Source organism: Puma concolor, chromosome B4 (genome assembly GCF_028749965.1).
Source record: "Puma concolor isolate L17-30 chromosome B4, mPumCon1.1.hap2, whole genome shotgun sequence".
Classification (NCBI taxonomy): domain Eukaryota; kingdom Metazoa; phylum Chordata; class Mammalia; order Carnivora; family Felidae; genus Puma; species Puma concolor.
Window position 1 is genome coordinate 51071116 of NC_141673.1, and position 20566 is coordinate 51091681.

At 44.1% G+C, this 20566-nt stretch overlaps 1 protein-coding gene across 14 annotated transcripts in view; it reads left to right on the forward strand.

Moving 5' to 3' along the window:
* GRIP1 (glutamate receptor interacting protein 1) overlaps positions 1–20566 on the forward strand; it is a 684764-nt gene that overhangs the window by 657159 nt on the left and 7039 nt on the right. For 9 of the 14 annotated variants that reach the window (XM_086712887.1, XM_086712895.1, XM_086712890.1 and 6 more), the window contains 3 exons: positions 787–898; positions 1018–1062; positions 5662–5895. In XM_086712887.1, the coding sequence (XP_086569013.1) occupies positions 787–898; positions 1018–1062; positions 5662–5895 (391 nt within the window). The remainder of the gene's footprint in view (positions 1–786; positions 899–1017; positions 1063–5661; positions 5896–20566) is intronic. The other 5 variants (XM_086712892.1, XM_086712893.1, XM_086712885.1 and 2 more) reach the window with 1 other exon arrangement.

Here is a 20566-nt window from a genome sequence, read left to right on the forward strand (position 1 = left end):
ACTCTCTGACTAGTCTCCTCTCCTTACATTTAAAAGGTTGCTTCACCAAAGCATAAGAGACTCTTCAAAAATTGAGAACAAACTGAGGGTTGATGGGGGGATGGGAGGGCGGGGAGGGTGGGTGATGGGTATTGAAGAGGGCATCTTTTGGGATGAGCACTGGGTGTTGTATGGAAACCAATTTGAGAATTTCATATATTAAAAAAAAAAACTCTAATAAATACATAAATAAATAAAAGGTTGCTTCATGTCAGCTTAGGTTAAAAAAAAAAAAAGGTACATCGAGGATCCCATAGTTTGAATTGAGATGTATTTTAGCATTTTGTTCCTTACCAAAGTATTTAAAATTTTTTTTAACCTTTATTTATTTTTGAGACAGAGAGAGACAGAGCATTTTAAGGAAATTCACAAAAACCGATAGCACGTGAATGATCTCCACTGACATTTATAAGTGGGAAAACATGTTTCTCTTAAAGGGAAGCTTGATTTCTCTTGCACTAGACAGATCAGTTGAAAGATAGGCCCACATGGTGCCATGTTGATGCAATTCACCCTGCAGGAGCCACGAACGCCCTAAAATTCAGTTAACAGGACCATGGTCCTTCCCTCCCTCCATTCTCTGAGATACTCTGCATTTCCTAGAGCACCCTCACTTGGTGGTTACAGTTGGAAGAAAGCCAGATCCCCAAACAGAATCTCCATTTTTTTTACACGTGGGATGAAAGAGAGAGATTCCGAATGATGCCTCGGCGAGTTGTCAACCCAGACTGTGCTTTTTGACGACAGTTTTACAGGGGCTCCCGACAGTACGGAGGCTGAACAAGAGGAGAACTTCTGGTCCCAAGCGCTGGAGGACTTGGAAACCTGTGGACAGTCGGGAATTCTGAGAGAACTCGAGGTAGCCTCGGTCCTGCTACTTGTATTGTTTCTACATTCATTTTCTTTTTTTTTTTTTGGTCCTTTTGAGTTTGCATTTATCACATCAGTTCATTTAAAAGCTTTAACCCCTTTCCACAGGAGAAAGCTGACAGGCGTGTGTCTTTGAGAAACATGACTCTCTTGGTAGCTACCCTTTATGTTTATATTTTTGCTTGTGAAGCTGCCTTCCCTGCCCCCTTGCCTCCTGGACAGCAATTTGATTTTATTCAGTGCAGTTGAAAGTATTTATTTCCCCATTTCCACCCCCACCCCGAGCTTTCTGACTTGTGGCTTCTGCCATTGCTCCCTGCTAACCCTGATTGTACCTGTTTGCCACCGAATCGCTGGGGAGGGAGCTAAGCCCCCCAGCAGTGGCGCATCTCACTCTCTGAGTTGCTTTAGAAAGGTTTCTTTGGCATGTTTTCATTTGTACCTGGTATAGCAATTGATTTGATCGTGAAGAGGAACATAAGAGGAAATTTTATTTTATTTTATTTCATTTTGCCCTTGAAGTAGATGACAAATGCAGCTGGTGAAAATGGCCAGTCTGTGTGAAAAAAGCAGCCAAAATATTACACAGTACTTTGCTGTTAATTGCAAATCCTGATTCCGTATCAACTTAGTGTGAATTCTAGGAGTTGTGGCAAGATGGAACACAATAGCTGGACTCCCGGTGAGTTCTTTAATCAAAGCCATGAATTTGCTGACGATATTCACACTGTGGTCTAGGAGGTCCTGGACTGTTTCCTTTTATGTTCTTTTTAAATTTTCTGAGCTGTAAAAAGTAAAGTGGCAAAAGTCTCATTTTTATTTTGACGTCATCTGAGGTCCCCAAGTCACCATAAGGAATGTGAATGGCATAACTGGGTGAAACTGCAATTCTAAAACGAATACTCATCTTTATATTGTTTTGCTTCTCGGTTGCATGTGTGGATATTTTCATGTGATTCTAATGTTTGTGAATCTGCAAAGAGAATTATAAAGAAAAATAGTAGTTTGAATTTATAAATATAGTATTACCTGGCATGAATTGAAACTTCAGAGCACAGTTAAAGGGCCTGGAGGTGGATAATACTATAAAACTTAAATAAATTAAGACATTGGCCATTGATTCCTTTTTAGGCACCTTTCAAAAAGAGTAAAATGCTTAAGTATCAGCTGGCTTATTTAAACTTTTACCACTTCCTGGATGTAGAATGATTAGCAGAAGGGGTCCAAACTGGATACTGAGCTCAATTCACAATTCTTGAACATACGCCTGCTTCTGAAAGCGCGCTTGGCCCATATGCCTTTTCCACTTTGCGCTCTGATACTTCTCTTTTAAAGAAACAACTATTCTTCTAATAACATCTTTCACAGCAAGTAACCAGGGCGATGTAAAAAGTGGCACAATGAAATTGGGTTTTCACTCATTTCACTCAATACTCTAGTCATTGTCCCCATTAGCTAGCAAATTGATTTATCTAATGAAAACAAACATCTATGAGCATAGAAATTATGTTGCAAATAAATTAATTAATTAATTAATTAAATTAAAAAATAAAAAAAAGAAATTATGTTGCAAAAGCCTATAAATATAAACTTTTTCTAGCATAGCTTCAGGCAGGTGTGGCCCTTGAAATTATAAATGCAGAAAGGAAATGGGTTGAGTGTGTAAGCCAAAAGGAAGTTAAAGTCCTCAATGAGGAAGAATGATTGGCAAATCTAAAGAGACTTCTTTAGACTTTTATCAAAAAGAATATTCATTCACTAGTTTAAATGAACTCTGATCGTGTGATTGTAAATGTTACCGTGCAAAAAATATTATGGGAGCTAGTTTCCTGCGTATGAAATTTACATCCAGCATTAAAAGTTACAGCATATTATAACCATAATAAATGTAAAAGATTAGCTAACATGAAAAATGATTACGATTGAAATGGAAATGAAAATTATACTAGTCATTCTTCCCATTAGCTGGCAATAATTTATGTTCAACTTTAGCACTGAAAAATGTTAAAACAGAAGAAAAAAATTCAGACTAAGACTTAGGACAAGTTACTTAATCTCTTTTACCAGATATTTATTCTTCTGTAAAGTAAGGGGATTATAATGACTAATGCTTATATGGCACTTAACACAGAACATAACACTCGATAATTATTCAGTAGAAGTTATTATTTTTGCCATTTTTATTAATTAACAGTGCCTTAGCTATTTTCTGTTTAGGATAATATATGAAAAAATTTTAACTAGATATCAGATAGAAAACTCTTGAACATACCCCTCTAAGTTACATGTATCTCAGTTATCTCATTGAGAACTTGGGAGGTTATAACTATAAATTATTAATTGTGCAAAATGGAAACAGGCAATAGATATTCTTGAAGTGAAAACAAATCCTAGATAATTTAAAATAATCATTTTTAAACTTTATTTTAGTTTTTATATGTGTACTTTAATTTTTATATTCCTTCATAGTAATTCAACTGAAGTCCACTTTAAACAAAGCAATCAAGCTGTGCTTTGGAAACTTGGTTCCATCAGAACTCCATTTAGATCAGTTTGGAACTTCCATAGTGGCTTAAGGTTCAGCCAAGCAGAATTGTGATTAAGTATTTTACTTCCGACGTGTTTCTCCTACTGGTCCCCTGAAAGTGAATGAATATAAATGAATATAAAAATGAATAAATGAATAAAAACAAAAATGAATATAAAACATAGATGTTAACAAAGCAAATAATGTGTCTAAGTAGGTAAAAACAATAGAGGGGTGGTCAGCACAGCAAGAAAATAATCCCTGGGTTCTGTCATCAACAGTAGACAAAAAAATGTTGTATGTGGGTTAAGTGCCATAAAATAAAGGATGTCCCATGACACCAACAAAGCTTTCAATTTTAAAAAGGGATTTAACTGAAATAGAGCAATAATATGGTTAATCCACATTTGTTTCAATATTAATCTCCTAAAAAGTCAATTTTATATGCTTCAACCTAATACTTGACTGGGAAGCAATACAGCCTGGTGGTCAAGGGTAAGGTTTCTAGAGTCAGAGTGTGAGGGCTATAATCCCAGACTCTTGGGCAACTTGCTCAATTTATCTGGGCATCCCTTTCCGTAACTGAAATGGGGAAGTATGATGACTGTAATACCTATCAGAAACTTATCATAAATATTAAATGACATTCTACATACACATGTATATGGTATTACACGTGCTAACATGTTAAAGTCAATGGCCAGTAAGGTTTTCTTTTTTCTTTTTCAAAATTATCAGTAAGATAACTGATCCAGTCAGGATATTGATAACTGGTTGTGTTTTTTGGGGTTTTTTTTTTGTTGTTGTTTTTGTTTTTTTACAAGAGTTGTAGATATACCTACACGTGCTCCAATACTGGGCTGCCATTTGAAGATCACGTTAGTGGTGCGTGTATAGTCGAACACCAGGTGAATCTTAGAGTCACAAAATCTTAGGGAGATAACAAATGAAAGCTCTATCACTTGGCAGTGTTCCCTTCTAACCAACCATTTTAGACGGTGCCCTTGGCTCCATCTATGTGATGGAGCCTACGTGACCTTGAGTAAGTCAGCCTCTTTGTGCCTCAGTTTCTGCACCTACAAATTAGGAGTAATAACAGTGTCTGTTTCACAAAGTTGTTGTGAGGCTTAAGTAGGGGAATACAAGGACTCAGCAAAGTACGGTTACTGTTAGCATTAGCGTTCACGTAAACCACCAGTCGCATTGTAGCCGGCACACGGCACGTGGGGCTTGCTCTTTTTCCCATGACTTCGGGCACGTTCACCAATGCTAGTTTACCATCATCCAGCCATCCTATCAAGGAGGACGGAGCTGGCTCCAGGCACAATTTTGAAATTTTGGCATTTCCGAACCATGAAAAATGAACATTCTCGACAGGACATTGGTTTCAAATGCTTAAGTAGTTTCACTTCTAAGATTCAGTCATATTTGGGATCTAATCTCGCCTTTCCTTGTGTATGAACATATTTGAAACTGAACAGATTTCCCTGTTCACCGGTAAAATCCAATCTAAGTTTCCCAGCTTTTGAGCAAAGGGTTGAGTCCGGTAGCACAATATAGGATTCCTCTTTAAACTCTCTGAGCATCTCACACAAAGGCCGTTTCTAAGAAAGGTTGACCCATGCTAAATACGCGGAGACCTCGCGGGTCTACAAATTTCTGGGGCAGGTCACATGGCCCAAGGAGAGACCATATGCTATGGTAGGCAGGCGGCTTTGGGTAGAAGCCCTTGCCTTTGTATCAATAGCCCTGTTTCAGCCCTTTGTTACCTCCAGGGGGAGCTACAGGCAGCATTGCAAATAGACGCCACCTGGTCCCGTTGAAAAGTTCTTCGTCCATTTCTGTAAGATATATTGAAGCTGCTTCACGAATCCCATCTTTAGAGCCCACTCAGTGGAAAGTTAATGGCTAAAATGTAGTTTACAGTAAGCAAATGTTATCGCTTTTCAATTTGCCTCAAAACTGCCAGGGGTGGTATCTGATTAAATAAACTCAATGGCTTAAGTACTTAAATTGGATTTGAGATGTGCATTATAAATGTCACTTGCAAAGCATTTTGCCACACTTTCAGAGTTCAATTGGTACGTCCATTCTCCAGCCTTTGGTTATGCCCCGAAGAGACTGTATCTTGACTGGGCAGAAGGAGAGATGTGCTTACTGTTGAGCAACCGAACCCTTTTCTTAGTCCATGGCTTGATCGTCTCTGAAAATTGTCAATGCCACAGGCAACGATCATGTCGGGGAGCACGATGAGTTTGAATCATGAGGCCCCAACACCTCGCAGTCAGCTGGGGCGACAAGCCAGCTTCCAGGAACGGAGCAGCTCGCGGCCGCATTATAGCCAAACAACGCGGAGCAACACCCTGCCCTCCGACGTGGGCAGGAAGTCTGTCACCCTGAGGAAAATGAAACAAGAAATAAAGGAGATCATGTCCCCAACTCCTGTGGAGCTGCACAAGGTCAGGATGCTTTCTTCCGTCCCCTTGGTCACATTCAGTAGCCATTTGGCTGCGCGTGAGCACCCTGATGCAAGCATAGTGATGACACTGTACTGTTGGCTCAGCCAGGGAGAGAAGCCAGAGCTTAAAGGCAGAGCATTAGAGATTCTGTGCTCAAAATGCAATCTTTGGGAGGGTATCCTGTATAATCGGGAGAATTCGCTTTGGAGCAATGAATTTCCTAATGATGCATTTATGACCAAAATCTTCTTGCAAAAGTTAGAGGCTCTCACATCCCATGGAGTTGCGATGAATTGGTCTGTCATTCCAACTTCTTTGGAAACGGGAGAAGGATTTTCTTTAAAAAAATTTTTTTCGACATGTATTTATTTTCATAAAGAGAGAACGCGTGCGCATGTGAGCAAGGTAGGGGCAGAGAGAGAAAGACACAGAATCCAAAGCAGGTTCCAGGTTCTGAGCTGTCAGCACATAGCCCGACGCGGGGCTCAAACTCATGGGCTGCAAAATCATGACCTGAGCCGTAGTCGGAAGCTTAACCAACTGAGCCACCCAGGTGCCCTGTGGATTTTCTCTTTTACTTTTTTAATTTTTTTTAATGTTTATTTATTTTTGAGACAGACAGAACATGAGCAGGGGAGGGGCAGAGAGAGAGGGAGACACAGAATCCGAAGCAGGCTCCAGGCTCTGAGCTGTCAGCACAGAGCCCGACGCGAGGCTCGAACTCGTCAACTGCGAGATCGTGACCTGAGCCAAAGTCAGACACTCAACCGACTGAGCCACCCAGGCGCCCTGTGGATTTTCTAAGTATCATACACTCACAGCTTCACTGAAAATGAGCTTCAGGTGTAATGTAGGAATGCTTACTCTTTAATTGAAGGCTTATCAGTAGAGGGTTATATTATGCAGAAGACATGAAGTTCTCTTCCAGACATAATTTAGATGTCTTTGGGTCAGGACAGGGCAAGGCCTCATATGTTCCATCTCAGCCTGTGATGGTTGCCTCATTTGACTTCATGGAAGAAAGCCCACTATGGCACCCAGAGCTGAATTTGAGTTGCTGGCAGAGTTTAAGCAAGTCATATGTAAGGGACACTGTTTTCAGAACCCAGGGAAGGAGAGCAGTAGTAAGGAGGTGTCTCTGATTTTCTTTCATAGAACTAACACTTTATTTTTATTTAATACATAAAGATGTATAGACAATAATCATCTGTCCCACTTTTCTTGAGAACCAAGACCCTCTCTGCAGTCAATAACCTATTAACTAGAAATTAGTTGTTCGTCTTACCCAGAAAAACAAGTAAATGTTGGACTGAGAGGAGTTAACAGGCCAGACACTCCCTTTTTCCGCTAAAGACGTCCATTTCCCCAAGCACCCTATAAAAGATATTTTATACGTTTTGGAGCTATTTACTTTGAAGCTGACAAAGGATGTGATGAAAGAGAGACATAGAATGGGAAGTTGAGTTCTGAACTTGGTGCTCCAATCCCCAGGTTGATTCATTTCCCACCCATTCACTCATTTCATACATGTACCGCGCATGCATTCACTTAACTAGTGTGTCGCAAATCATCAGCGGGCACACGGTCTAATGGGGAGACAGTCTGGGAAACAGGGGGAAGATGGTGAGGTGAGTACAATGAGAGAGGCAAGACAGGCTGCCTTGGGGGGGGGGCAGAGGGTGGACCCTCACCCACTACAGAAAGAGACAGGAAAGGCTTGTTAGAAGTAGGTGCTGACTCTGCAGGAAGGTGGAGGTTGAAGGAAGGAAGGAAGCTTGTGCAAAGGGATGTGAAAGATTGTGGTAAATGGAGGGAGTGGAAATACCCCGATCAAGTGGTCAAAGCCTTGGCTTGGAGCCTTGTGCGTTAAGAGGAATTGCAGACGTACAGAAAAGCAAAGAAGTTTTGGATATTTTAGGGCAGCGACCCAGGTTAGCCCCATGCCACAAGTTAGCTTGTGTGTCCATCTACCCTGAATTGATGCGTCTGTTTGGTAGACACAGTCTTCACTGCCTGTCAAATGTCCTCTTATGCTAATTGACAAACACCATTAGGAGGCTGTAAGGTCCCCCATGGTGGTTAAATAGCAAGAGCTATATAGTCCGTGCTCTTTCAGCTGTACTAAGAAAAAGTTAGCCTAACCTGATTCTCTCAGGTGTCTTAAGAATCCTGCCTTCTCTTCTCAAAAGTTCTCCTGCCCAGGCAGAGAAGAGATTACATGATAACCCATCCTCCTCCAGCCCCAAAGGGAAAAGATACCAACATGTATTGAGTTCCTATTATATGCGATACTCTGTATTTTTAGCCCTTACGATAGCCCTTCTGAGCAGATATTTATTATCCCCATCTACAGGATAGGGAAATAGCAAGTATAAAATAGACTCATTTTTCCTTCTAGAGCGAAGCACTTTCCTCAAAAGATTATTGATAGCGCACCCGTGCAAAGACCTGTCTCCCCATCCTTCCTGCACTGAAAGCATTTAGCAAAGATAATGACGATGAATAGGGTGTGCAAGTTGTTACCGCTGAGGTTTGAAACAAGTGACGATGCCGAAAATCGATCTTATTTTTTGAAAAGGCAGCATCCGCTTGCCAGCCCGATGAGTGGCAGTGTGTGGCCTATCGCTGGAACATCTGTGTGGCAGTGTGTGAACCCGGAGGCCACCGGGTCACACACACGGATGGACCCACTTGACCTTTTCTCCTTAGTGGTGACAATAAGGGCATCGTCTGAATTGATCCCAAATAAAATAGGACTCTCGTAAGTGGATGGTGTGCTGGGCATTATAAGGCACACAAGAAGACGTAGTTGAGTGAAAAGGTAACCAGGGAGGCTGCAGGCTGACCATGGGGAATCTGGGAGTGGTGTATGCTCACAGCCCGGGTAGCCTTTATTTTTTAAGTGAGTTCGGTTATTCGTCAGGCCATCCAGCGTTTGCTGTTAAGTGCGTTCTCCAGTCTTGAAGTGCGTGAGAAGAAATTCCGCTCAGCCCGTGGCTGTGCTTGTATGTTGTACGTGGGGTGTCCTTTGAACGCTGCGAGATTGCCTGACACCGTGAAAAAGCGCAGTGACTTGTTGATGGGATTGAGTTATCCTCCCAGTGGGGGGCTGCCAGCCTGTACTAATCCTTTGTAAAAATGAGAAAAGGCACTCGTTTGGGTGGTGGCCGTGGAATTAGAAAAACGTTCCTTCTTCAAGTTGAAGATAACCCCAAGCTGGATACACAGCTTGACAAGTGGAATGAGGGCTGGCTTTCAGTTCCCTGAGCCCCCTTGCTGGACTTTTCCAAATGGATCTGGCAGAGGAGTTCCCAAGGGGCGGCAAAGAGGAGAGCGAAGAGGCTGGACGAGGTACATGGCACGCCATCCTGAACGGGCTTGGCATCATTTTCGGTCGCCATCTTTCTTGTGGCTGTTTGCTACTTGGTGAAATCTGCGTCCTTGAGGACGGGTTACAGGTCTGGTTTTGTCCAAGCCAGCACCTACAAACTGATACTGTGTTCTATAGGAGCTAGGTCAAGAGGATACGGATGAGTGAGCAAGTATCCATCCTCAGTTCTGGGAAGAAAAAACATAAAGCAAAAACAGCGCCAACTCTGCATGGCGGGTTACTAACATCATCTTCACACAGAGAGAAGACAGCGTGGGCTTATCTTCCAATTTCTTGGGTTTCAGCTGCTTTCCATTATTTGCCTATGATTTTCCAACCAGTCCTCCTTGCCGTTCCTTCTCTTCCTTCAGACCTCCGGAAAATCCTAAGCTCAGGTCAGGGTCAATATGGCTTTCTTTCATTTCACGCCATCTGATATGTCTGAAGCTCTTCCGGGTTTGACAAAGTCTTCCTTCAAGCTGTCTACATTCATTCCTCAGCCCCATAAGCTAGTTGTCCTTCATGACATTTAGAACAAACATAAGAAATGCAGCCCCACTTCCTTTGTTGGCCGTGTGAATGGGGGAGGACATTAGAGCTGACATGATGATTTGATATTTGGTACGGTGTGGGGGACAGTGAGAGGGGTCACAGGGAGATAATACTCAAGTCCCCTGAGGCCACTACCTCTCAGACTGTGTTGGCCGAGACGATCCGAAATACATTTGACTTCACGATTCAGGACGTGCATACATCCACGCTCATATAGGAATGAATCCAAAACTTGACTGCACGGTTTACACTAATATTTTCTATTTTTTATTTTTTTTTCAAACGTACTCTCATATTAAGCCGATTGTGAAATTTATTGGAGTCTCAACCAAAAGTTTGCCTAAAAATTTTGGCCTAAAAAGTTTGCCTAAAAAGTTTGGCCTAAAAATCTCTGATGATCTTTACCATGATTGCATGGGATGCTTGTTAAAGTTCAGTTTCCTAAACCCCACCCAGACTTACCCGGTCAGCACTTTCTGGGAGTACAGCCTAAGAAGCTGCATTTTAGCAACCTCCTCGGTGGGTTCTTTCGCACCAGAAAGATTGAGAATCGCTTCTTAAGGTTTTGCTACTGGAGGTGATTTCTCTGTTTCAGGGAGGTCATTGGCAACAGCTGGGTGGCAAGGTAAAAGGGAAATGAGGCTTCATCTTCAGCCCTAGCCCTAGCCTTCTGGGTTTTATCTTTAAAATGAATTCCGGTTTGTACTTACCACAAATCTGTAGCTTACCACAGATTGATTCTCTTTGCAGATAAGGAGCCTGTGATCTTAGCTACGGTTCATTGATAGCCCTTTCCCTTCTGATGCTTAAATATCCTTTATGTCCACTTACTCTATTTCTGAGACAAATTCTAGCTTCACTTCTTTGCATACTTGAAAACAAAAAGATTATTTTTCTGCAAAATAGAAAGTTACCCCACACTCAGAACATTTGGGCTCTTTTTTTTTTTTTTTTAAGTCTATTTATCTGAGACAGACAGAAACAGCAGAAGTGGGGAGGGGCAGAGAGGAAAGGAGACAGAGAATTGGAAACAGGCTCCCTGCTGCCAGGGGCTTGAACTCACAAAACCATGAGGTCATGACCTGGACCAAAATCAAGAGTCAGACGCTTAACCGACTGAGCCAGCCAGGCGCCCCTGGACTTTTTAAAATTTTTTAAATTTTTTGAAAGTTCATTTCTTTATTTTGACAGAGAGGGAGAGCATGAGTGGGTGGGGCAGAGAGAGAGGGAGAGAGGATTTCAAGCAGGCTCCCCGCTGACACAGCACAGAGCCCGATGTGGGGCTGGAACTCATGAACTGTGAGAGTGTGACCTGAGCCAAAACCAAGAGTCGGACACTTAAGCGACTGAGCCACTCAGGCTACCCATCCCTGCACTTTTTTTTTTAATCATGATTGACATTTCCTTTGCCTTGTCGTTTGTGTTTTTAAATAAATTTGTATTCCTGAATTGTATGCAGCTATTTTGTATTTATCATTTTACGGAAAAGTTTTAAAAATACTTGTTCATCATCTACTTTTATTTATGGCTGCTGGTGGCATGACCCTGGAACATTCAAGTCATCTGTCGGGAACCTCTTCATTTCTACGGCCTTTGCCACCATCAACTTTTTTCCCAGCCCAAGTTCACTTTGCGTTTTCCGTACATCTGAATGTTTTCAGAGGGGATCTTTGTTTTTCTTGATATGAGAAAGCTGTTTTTCCCCTTGTAAGGAGTGTCGTTTTCAGTGCCTAGTGGCAGCTGATTTTGCAATATTCTTCCTGAGTCAGGAAAAGAGGCTCAGCCCTAGGAGGTAATATGAAATGCAAAAACATATCTTATTCAGACACACGCCTCTTTCTTCACCAAATATTTGGAGTTGGTAGTCAAGATGAAGTGAGTCCTCATGGCAGGTGTAGACCTTCTCCAAATAGCTAGTATAGAATTGTCTTACTATGGAAGTCACTAGAAGCTAAAAATGACAAACTGAATATATGAACCTTTTGCTTTTGTCTACCCCTCTTTGCTAGCTGCGGTTTCTGTTTCTCCAGGCAAGGGGTGATCTGTTAGAGAGAATACAGACTTCGTCGTCAGGCAGACTGAGGTTCGGTCACAGTCTGACAGTCATTAGCCATGTCACTTGTCTACACCTTAGTTTTCTCATTTAGCAAAGGAGGGGGCAGGATCCTGCTCAGGAAAGGAGCCTTCACAAATAGCGTTTTCCCTGAGGAAGCCACCATCATTCAGAGTCTTGCCTTAGCCGTGCAATGTCAGTAACCCAGAAAATCAGATCTCCGCAGAGTCCCAGCCTGAAGAGAAGATTCAGCCGCTGCCTTAGAGCCCCCGAGAGGAGATATGAACCAGAATGAGAATCTGTTTACAAAGACAAATGGATGAGTGTCTAGTTACTACTAGTCACTACCTCAGTCTGACAGACATATTCTCTCCCTGTAAAACCAGGGGCATAAAATCAGAACGCTGTTGGAGGGACGTGGGTGTGTAGAATAAGGGTTGGAGGTTGCATTGTATGTTTTCAATGAGTAATGGCATTCAGCCCTGACAGTCCTCCGGAGGGATCATTCCCTCAGCTTTGTCTAAGTATTCTATGATACTTTTCAAAATGTCGAAAATGTAATTCTTTTTTTTGAGGGTTTTGGGGTTATTTTTACATTTTTTTTTATGTTTATTTTTGAGAGAGAGAGAGACAGAGGTGAGTGGGAGAGGGGCAAAGAGAGAGGGAGACAGAATCCAAAGCAAGCTCTAGCCTCTGAGCTGTCAGCACAGAGCCCGACATGGGGCTCGAACTCATGAACCACAAGATCATGACCTGAGCAGCAGTCGGCTTAACCAACTGAGCCACCCAGGCGTTTGGGTTTTTTTTTTTTTTTTTTTAAGTTTATTTATTTTGGAGAGAGAGAGAGAGAGCACACACGAGTGGGGGAGGGGCAGAGAGAGAGGAAGAGAGAATCCCAAGCAGGCTTCTCGCTGTCAGCTCAGATGTGGGCTCAAACTCACAAAAGGTGAGATCATGACCTGAGCCACAACCAAGAGTCAGATGCTTAAATGACTGAGCCACCCAGGCACCCCATAAAAAACATAGTTCTTATAAAAATGATAGGCTTATCTCAAAAATGAACGTATTTTTTTTTTTAACTCATTAATGATGAGTGGGACGACAAAGCTTTTTCAAAGGGGGATAAAGACACTTTCTGTATGTCTCAGTCAGTGTGGGAGGGGGAAGCAATAATGCTAGAATGAGATTTCCAAGTTAGGATTAAAGCCGCCCCGCGACTTATAGGGGGGGAAAAGCAGAGCCTTCAAGGTTATCTTTTCATTTGCAACCCTACGTGGCAGAGCCCATTCTGCATCTTACTATTTTCCAGCAAGTTACCATCCGCCTTTGCAGAGTCTGAGCTCTGAGCCATAGAAATGTTAAGTCCAACAGACTGGCAGGCCTCCAGACTCAGATGACCCTCAGGCCTTCTCAGTGCTCCGATGTGCTTTATGTTATGGCTCCGACGTTAGTAGCTTCCCTTAAGTCTAACACTGGCCGGGGAGACTTCGTCTCTTCCTGATGTTTCTATGTCTCTCTGTCGTGATCAAATATGTTCATTTATAGGTTGTAAGATACTGTATTATCTATAGGATGTTCAGTTACGGATGGCGTAGCTCTCTGAGGGTCACTCTGTTCCCCTGATGTCCTGGTCCTTGGAGACAGGTCCCGCAGAACCTCTTCCTTCACCAGTGTTCTGTCCTCTTACTTGTCTGGCTATAGTAAGGATTATACCGACAATGGTCTTGCCCGGGCTTGTCTCTTTCTTTGCCTTAGACAGATAAGAGCTCTCGCCTTGTTCTGAGGACCTTTGTAGTGTCCGACTTTCCGAATGACAGTGAGCCTGGCCCTGAATTCCCACAAGCCCAGAGGGTGAGCGGAAGGCCTTCCGGCTAGAGATGCGGGTGGCCCTTGAAGTGAGGAGGCCCACAGAGACTTAAAGAGATTGGAGGTCAGTAGGTTACAGAGGGAAATGGGAAGGCTCAGCAGCTGGAGAAGAGCCAGGCCAGGGCAGACCTGGGAGCCAGAAAGCAGAGGCAGGAGCAGAGGGAGCAGGTGCGGACCAGGCTGTCCTGAGAAAAACCCTGGAACAGAGACTCTAACTTAGTGGTGGCGGCAGCAAGGGAAGAGGCTGGTGGCAGTGTTGCTGGGTGAACCGGGGAGACCCTGTGCCCTGGGGCCTCGGCTCAGTTCATCCCAAAGATGTCGCTGAAGGTTCTTAGTCTCCTTATGGGAAAGCATTCAAGGATAGACACACAACATAGTGGACACACACAGCACAAGCAGGAACGTTTATTAAAGTGGAAGTATACTCTTGAGATGTGAGATTGGGCAAATGAGAGAAAGAGAGAGAGAGACGTGCACCCTGGGGTTTGGGTTTTCTGTCTTTTCTTGACAGTTGTCAACAAGGAGGTGGAACACTCATTACTTGGGGAGGAGATGCAGGATTTCGAGCCTCTTCTTCCTTACTTGGTCAGGGGTTTCCTGTCGTGACACCCGCCATCTTAGGCCTTTCTGGTTTGACCCAGCTTCCTGCCAGGACAGGATAGTTGGGCTGGCCTTTCTCATTGCTGGCCTCCAGGCATCCTGTTAGAACCGAACTGACTGACTGCCTACCCTGACAACAGAGCCCATGACAACAGGTGACCAAGGTGCCCATGGCTTGGTCTGATCTCCCAGAGAATTTGGAGACTGATCTGGCTCTTTTCCCTTTGATGTGGCACGAAGTGATGGAGGTGAAGTTGCTCTGACATGAACTGGGAAAGCAGCACATAAATCCATCTCAGATCTTAAAAACTGTGATGCTCTCCTTGGTTAGGATTCCCTTCTCCAAGGGCCAAGTCAGCCCTGACGTGCTCATACTTAGAGCCAAAATCCAAGCTACGGAATCTCTTGTTGTCGAGCCCCTACTTCCCAAGCCTGTGGTGCCACACACTTGCCAGGAAGCAGCAGGAGGCAGTGTTTGAAGCAGCTGTCCCTTTCTCTCCCCTGCCAAGGAGGATCCCCAGACGGGGCAGCAGCTGTCTTTCCTGACCCAGTTTGTCTTGAAGCCCAGTCTGAGTGGTATAAACTGAAGTTGCTTCCTCCTGGGCTGGAAGGATGCAGTCGGGAGGCCATACCTTTGTTTCTTCCAGCCTCACAAGTAGTCATAAGATTATCCTCCAAGCCAGCATTACTTGAATTATCAGGTTTAAAGGCAGAGAGCTACCCCAGTAGTGTCTGCAAGAATAAACCCAAGTGCCTGGTGATTTATGGGCAAAGGAGTACAATCTCTGTGAAGTAGGTGTCGATTTGGCCCTTAAGGCCATCAGGCAAGGGGCTGAATGATAGGAAGCCTGCCAGGGCTTCAGAAGTGCTTCTGGGATAACTGTCACTTGCCGTGACTTGCTCAAGATAGCAGACACAATGGCCCTTAAAACCCAAGTGGGGAGAATTGCCTCTGCCCGCTTAAAGACTTCCACGTGTGTCAAAACCGAAACCAGAAACAGTAGGTTTCTAATCTTTGCCTTGAGGACATTGTTCAGACATGTGAATAGACTTGCTTAGAAATAAAAAACAAGGCCCAAGTTGAATTGTGGTGAACCCTTCTCCCTCCTGTTAAAGCTTCTGTTCTCGGGAGGGTCAGAAGCAATCGCAGCGTGTGCAGACGAATAGTTAAGATTGAACTGAGCTTTGTAAAACCAGGTTCTGGCCCAGAGTTATGTTTCAAGAGGCTCATTGGCCCTTTTAGGACAGAAAAGTGTAGCCTGGTGTTCATAGTCCAGGTTCCCCGGCTGCATCCTGGGGGTCAGCACAGAATAGAGACGCCACAAGAAAACTTCGTTCCCAGGAGCCAGAGGAGCCATGAAGAGCTCAAGGAGCAGAAGTTCAGGCAGATGTTCATGGAAAGCCACGGAGGGGCTCTGATGAAAAGAAATACAGCAGACATGATAAATTATTCATCTTTCGCTTGTTGGGCGGTTGGAAATGGATAAAGGCTGCCTGACCAGCTAGGAGATTATATGTCCGGGAGGGGCGTGGGAATCATGATTTAGTGCAAGGAACACGGCAAATGAGGTCAGATATTCAAGTACTGAATCCCAGAGCTTATGCATTGTAACTGGACAAGTAGGTCCATCAACTTCTTGAAGATCAGTGTTCTCATTAGCAGGAAGGGAATAATTCTGCTACACAAGATTGCCAGGTGTTCAAAAGCAATCTTATGTAAGAAAGTGCCTGCGTAAGGAATTCATCTGTGGCAAAATAAAAAAAAAAGGGTGGGGGGACTGAAACCTTGGAATCCTTAGAATTCTTCTTGGACGGGAAATAAATCAGAAGTAACCACCACCAATCTCCATGCCAGCAGGAGGGAGGCAGCTACGTGGCACAATTTATTGCTGCTGCTTTGAGAGCAGCCGGCTGTGCTCCCCATTTTTGTGAATTATTGATTCCTGGAATCTTCTCCTTTGTGTCACTTCAAAATAATTTCATTTTTGTTATTGGCTATCTCCAGGAGAACCATAGAGTTAGCTCTGAAAATCCCTTTTCCTCTAAACTTAGGAAATCATTCTAGCGAAACGGATTAGTTTCAACTTTTTTCTTTTCAGACTAGTTTCAATTTTAAACCATTGGTTTGCCTCTTTTTTTTTTTTTTAATTTTTTTTTCAACGTTTATTTATTTGTGGGACAGAGAGAGACAGAGCATGAACGGGGGAGGGGCAGAGAGAGAGGGAGACACAGAATCGGAAACAGGCTCCAGGCTCTGAGCCATCAGCCCAGAGCCCGACGCGGGGCTCGAACCCACGGACCGCGAGATCGTGACCTGGCTGAAGTTGGACGCTTAACCGACTGCGCCACCCAGGCGCCCCGGTTTGCCTCTTATCTGGAAGAGTTTTCCATCAAGTCTGAGGCTCAGAAAAACCAAGCCTCTTGGCCAACAACTCTGACCTTAAAGTTAATGAGCTAATCTGTTAACCTGCTCCGGTTGACATCCAACTCGAATATTTTGGTTAATGTATTACTGCTGACTGGTGTTGGCATTATTTGGTGCCCCTCCCAGGTTCTGGCTATGGAGCTGACATCCAAGAATCACAGGCCAACTGAGCAATGAAGAACTTCACTGTTATTCTAGGCCACACCCAATGCTGCCCCCAACGCAAGAATACTGGTCCCTGTGTTGGAAAACATGCCTTACATCTAAGACAGAAGTGGGCTTCTCCATGTCCATTGCATGTATAGGCTTTGCAACCCTCACATCCGGGTGCACCTCAAGAGTGTGGCTGGGCCTGCAGAGCAGATGCCCCACTACCCATCCAGCAAGAAGCACAGGGTCTCCAGGACCCTCACCCACACCTAGCTATAAGTGGAGCAGAAAGAACTAGGATGCACTGCCCTCCAGGAGTCGTGGGGACGTCCCTCCCTAGGAGCACTACTTGTCACATGGTGGGAACATGACTAGAAACAAAGGGGCAAAAGGATACAAAATCCCACACACAAGGCACAAAGCCAAAGAGAGGCACAGAAGCAGGAACCTTGAATAAAGAGAATCATCTACTAAGAAGCAGGGCCCAAAGAATGGCAGACTGTCACCAGTCCTATTAGCTATTTGCTTTCTCTTCCTCATTCTCATCCACGTCCTCCTCCTCCTCCTCCTCCTCCTCCTCCACCACCATCTTTGGCCTTCTGCCCCCATTCCTCCTCTTCCTTCCTCTGATAAAGGAGCATGAGGATGGGAGGAAAGGATCTAGAATATAAAAATGTTTCCTCCAATCAAGTCACCTTGGAGGAGTGGCAGATTCCAGATTGGGAACAGGAAATATTCATGATGAGTCATGATATCTTGGAGCCAGAAAACAAAGAAGTTACCAAAACAAATGGGTCATGTCAAAAGGACATCGAAGTCGACATGAAAGAGTCCCCTTAGCCAAAGATGAGAGCGTTTGAGCACCCAAAAGAGTAATGACGAAATTAATTGAAATCCATTTATCTATATATAAACCCAGAGGTTCGCAGGGATACTTTACTTACCAGAAGTCATCCCCCCCACCAAAAAAAAAAAAAAAAAAAAAAACCCTTTTTGGGACACCATTGGAAGTGTTTAGTGTACCAATTCCCTACACTAAAAATGAAAGCATTAGAATTCATTCAGCCTTTCTGGTACGAGCTGCACTTGAGGGTAACCAAACAGCACTAACTGATGAAAGGAGACTTCTTTACAAAAGAATTCTAGCTGGAGCACCTGAGTAGCTCAGTCAGCTAAGCGTCTGACTTTCGGTTCAGGTCATGATCTCATGAGTTCGAGCCCACGTGGGACCATCTGCTGTCAGCGCAGAGCCTGCTTCAGATCCTCTCTCTCTCTCTCCCTTCCTCTCTCCCCCTCCCCTGCTCATGCTCACTCTCTTTCTCTCTCTCAAAACAAAAAAAAAAGAAAAAGAAAAAATTCTAGCTAACAAATATGGAAGCTATTATAGGATTAGAAAAAGAGCATCACTCTGAAGCCCCTAATGAAGTTAATTGATTCAGACAGTGGTCACCATCAGTCAAAATTTACATTTAGAAGAGAGGTTGATGGGAAGCCTTACAGTGGAGGAATGAAGCTGTCCCCACCTGGACACGCACCCCCCCCCCCCGAAAGTGGGATGAGTAGACATTGAATGACGTGACGTCATAGGAAGCACACCCTTCCCCACAAAGCTGACCCTGACTCCAATCAAGGATCCCGAGGTAACTTCCATTTACAGGGAAATGGGCTCTAGAAGAGTGCACTGAGGGACAAAAGGTGCTGTTCCCACAGTAAGGGAGCAGCACGGGGCATGTTCCAGATGAGAGGACACATAAGACACCTTACATTCCAGTGTAGACCTTGTTGGGATCCTGATTTGAACAAACTGACTCTAAAAACCACTTTTGAGACAACGAGGGAAATTTTGTCATGGACTAAGGTATTGGAGTGTGTCAAGGAATAAGGGTTAGTTTGTGAATGAATTAATGACCTTGAGGTTATGTAAAAAGAATGATCATGTCCTCCCCCCCCCCCCCCCCCCCGAGATTCATCCTGAGGTATGTAGGAGTGAAATGACTTAAGGATTGGCATTCACCTTAAAATAATCCCCCAAAGAAGGAAAAAGAAGGGTGGATGAAGCAAGTGTGGCCTGCCCTGAAGGGTTGTAGGGTCTGAGTGATGAGTCTATGAGGATTCATTGTTCTAGCCTCTCTACTCTTGAATCTGAAATTTTTCGTTAAAAAATAGCTTTCTCCTAACTCAACTTATGGTGGTAATGATTTTGCAATATATGTATGCGAAGTCCCTTAACTTATACAGAGCTGGATGTCAATTATATCTCCACAAAACTGGGAATTAAAAAAAAAATTTTAATACCTTTCTCCAATAACTCCCCTCCCCACCTTAGGAAAGGGGCAGACCTCACCTGAACTGTGGCCTGAGGCCAAATCATAATTATAGAGGGGCCTAGGGGCCCTGGGTGGCTCGGTCGGTGAACCACCCTGCTCTTGGTTTCAGCTCAGGTCATGATCTCACGGTTTCGTGTGAGTTCGAACTCATGTGAGTTCGAGCCCCACATCTGGCTCTGCGCTGCCATTGCAGAGCCTGCCTGGGATTCTCTCTCTCCCTCTCTTTTTCTGCCCCTCCTCTGTTCACTTTGTCTCTCTTTCTCAAAATAAATAAACTGTAAATTAAAAAAAAAATTATAGAGAGGCCTAAAAATTCTTCTTTGTAATGAGTATTCATTAAACAACCACACGCTAGCTAAGGAGATAGTGTGCCTTGAAAAGATCTCAGCTTCGCAGTCAGAACCTCTTGGGTTTGAACCACTTCTCTGTTGCTCGCTATTTTACTATGGACACGTTTCTAACTCTCTGAGCTTGAATTCAATTCCCCGTCTGTATGGTCTACTCCACAGACATGGTAGAGTCAGTAACATCCTGTTTGCTTTTCAGTCTGCTCATTCAAGGCTCAGGCTTCATCTCTTCTTAGCAAGAAGTCTGGTATTTCCTGCTGGAGGACACTCCATCCTACCTCCCTGCCCTGCCCAAGAATGGGGGGGCTTCCTTAGCCCTGAGGGCAGGCCTGGCTTCAACGTCAGAGGCTGTCTCACCTCTCACGTCCACACGGTGTCGCCATTGAGCTTCATCCTGCCCTGGCCCCAGCCACCTAGCAACCCAGCCACCCTGCAGCTGCAGCTTTGAGAATTCCCAGCAGAGCCCTGGGGCGGGAGAGGGAGTGGGGAGCACGGCTTGAATTAAATGCCTCGTAGTTCATGCGCACAGCACCTCTTGGCCAGTTTTGACTGGCTTCCATAGTCAACCACTCGGTATGTCAGAACCAGCCCTTTCATTTATTTGACAAAACACTAACCCTACTATGTGGCAGACACCGTATTAGGGGTTTGGGATAGATCAGTGAACAAAAAACAGATTCTTTCCCCCACTCAGTGAGCTTGATGGGTGTGGGGGAGGGTGAATCTTCCATATTCTCTCCAAGGCCACCTGAGCCCGGGTCACCAACAAAGACTTCTCCTCACCTCCTAATGAGTTTTGGTCTGGAGGGAACTTTCTCACTCGTGTAGACCTTCTTCTCCCTGTGCATCATCAGGGTGCACGTCAGATGGGGGCTGGATTTTACTAAGCTACGCACACGCATGTAGTCACACGTATACACACACACACACACACCTTCCATAGTGCAGTAAGTTTTTCTACTTTTATACCTGTACAACTAA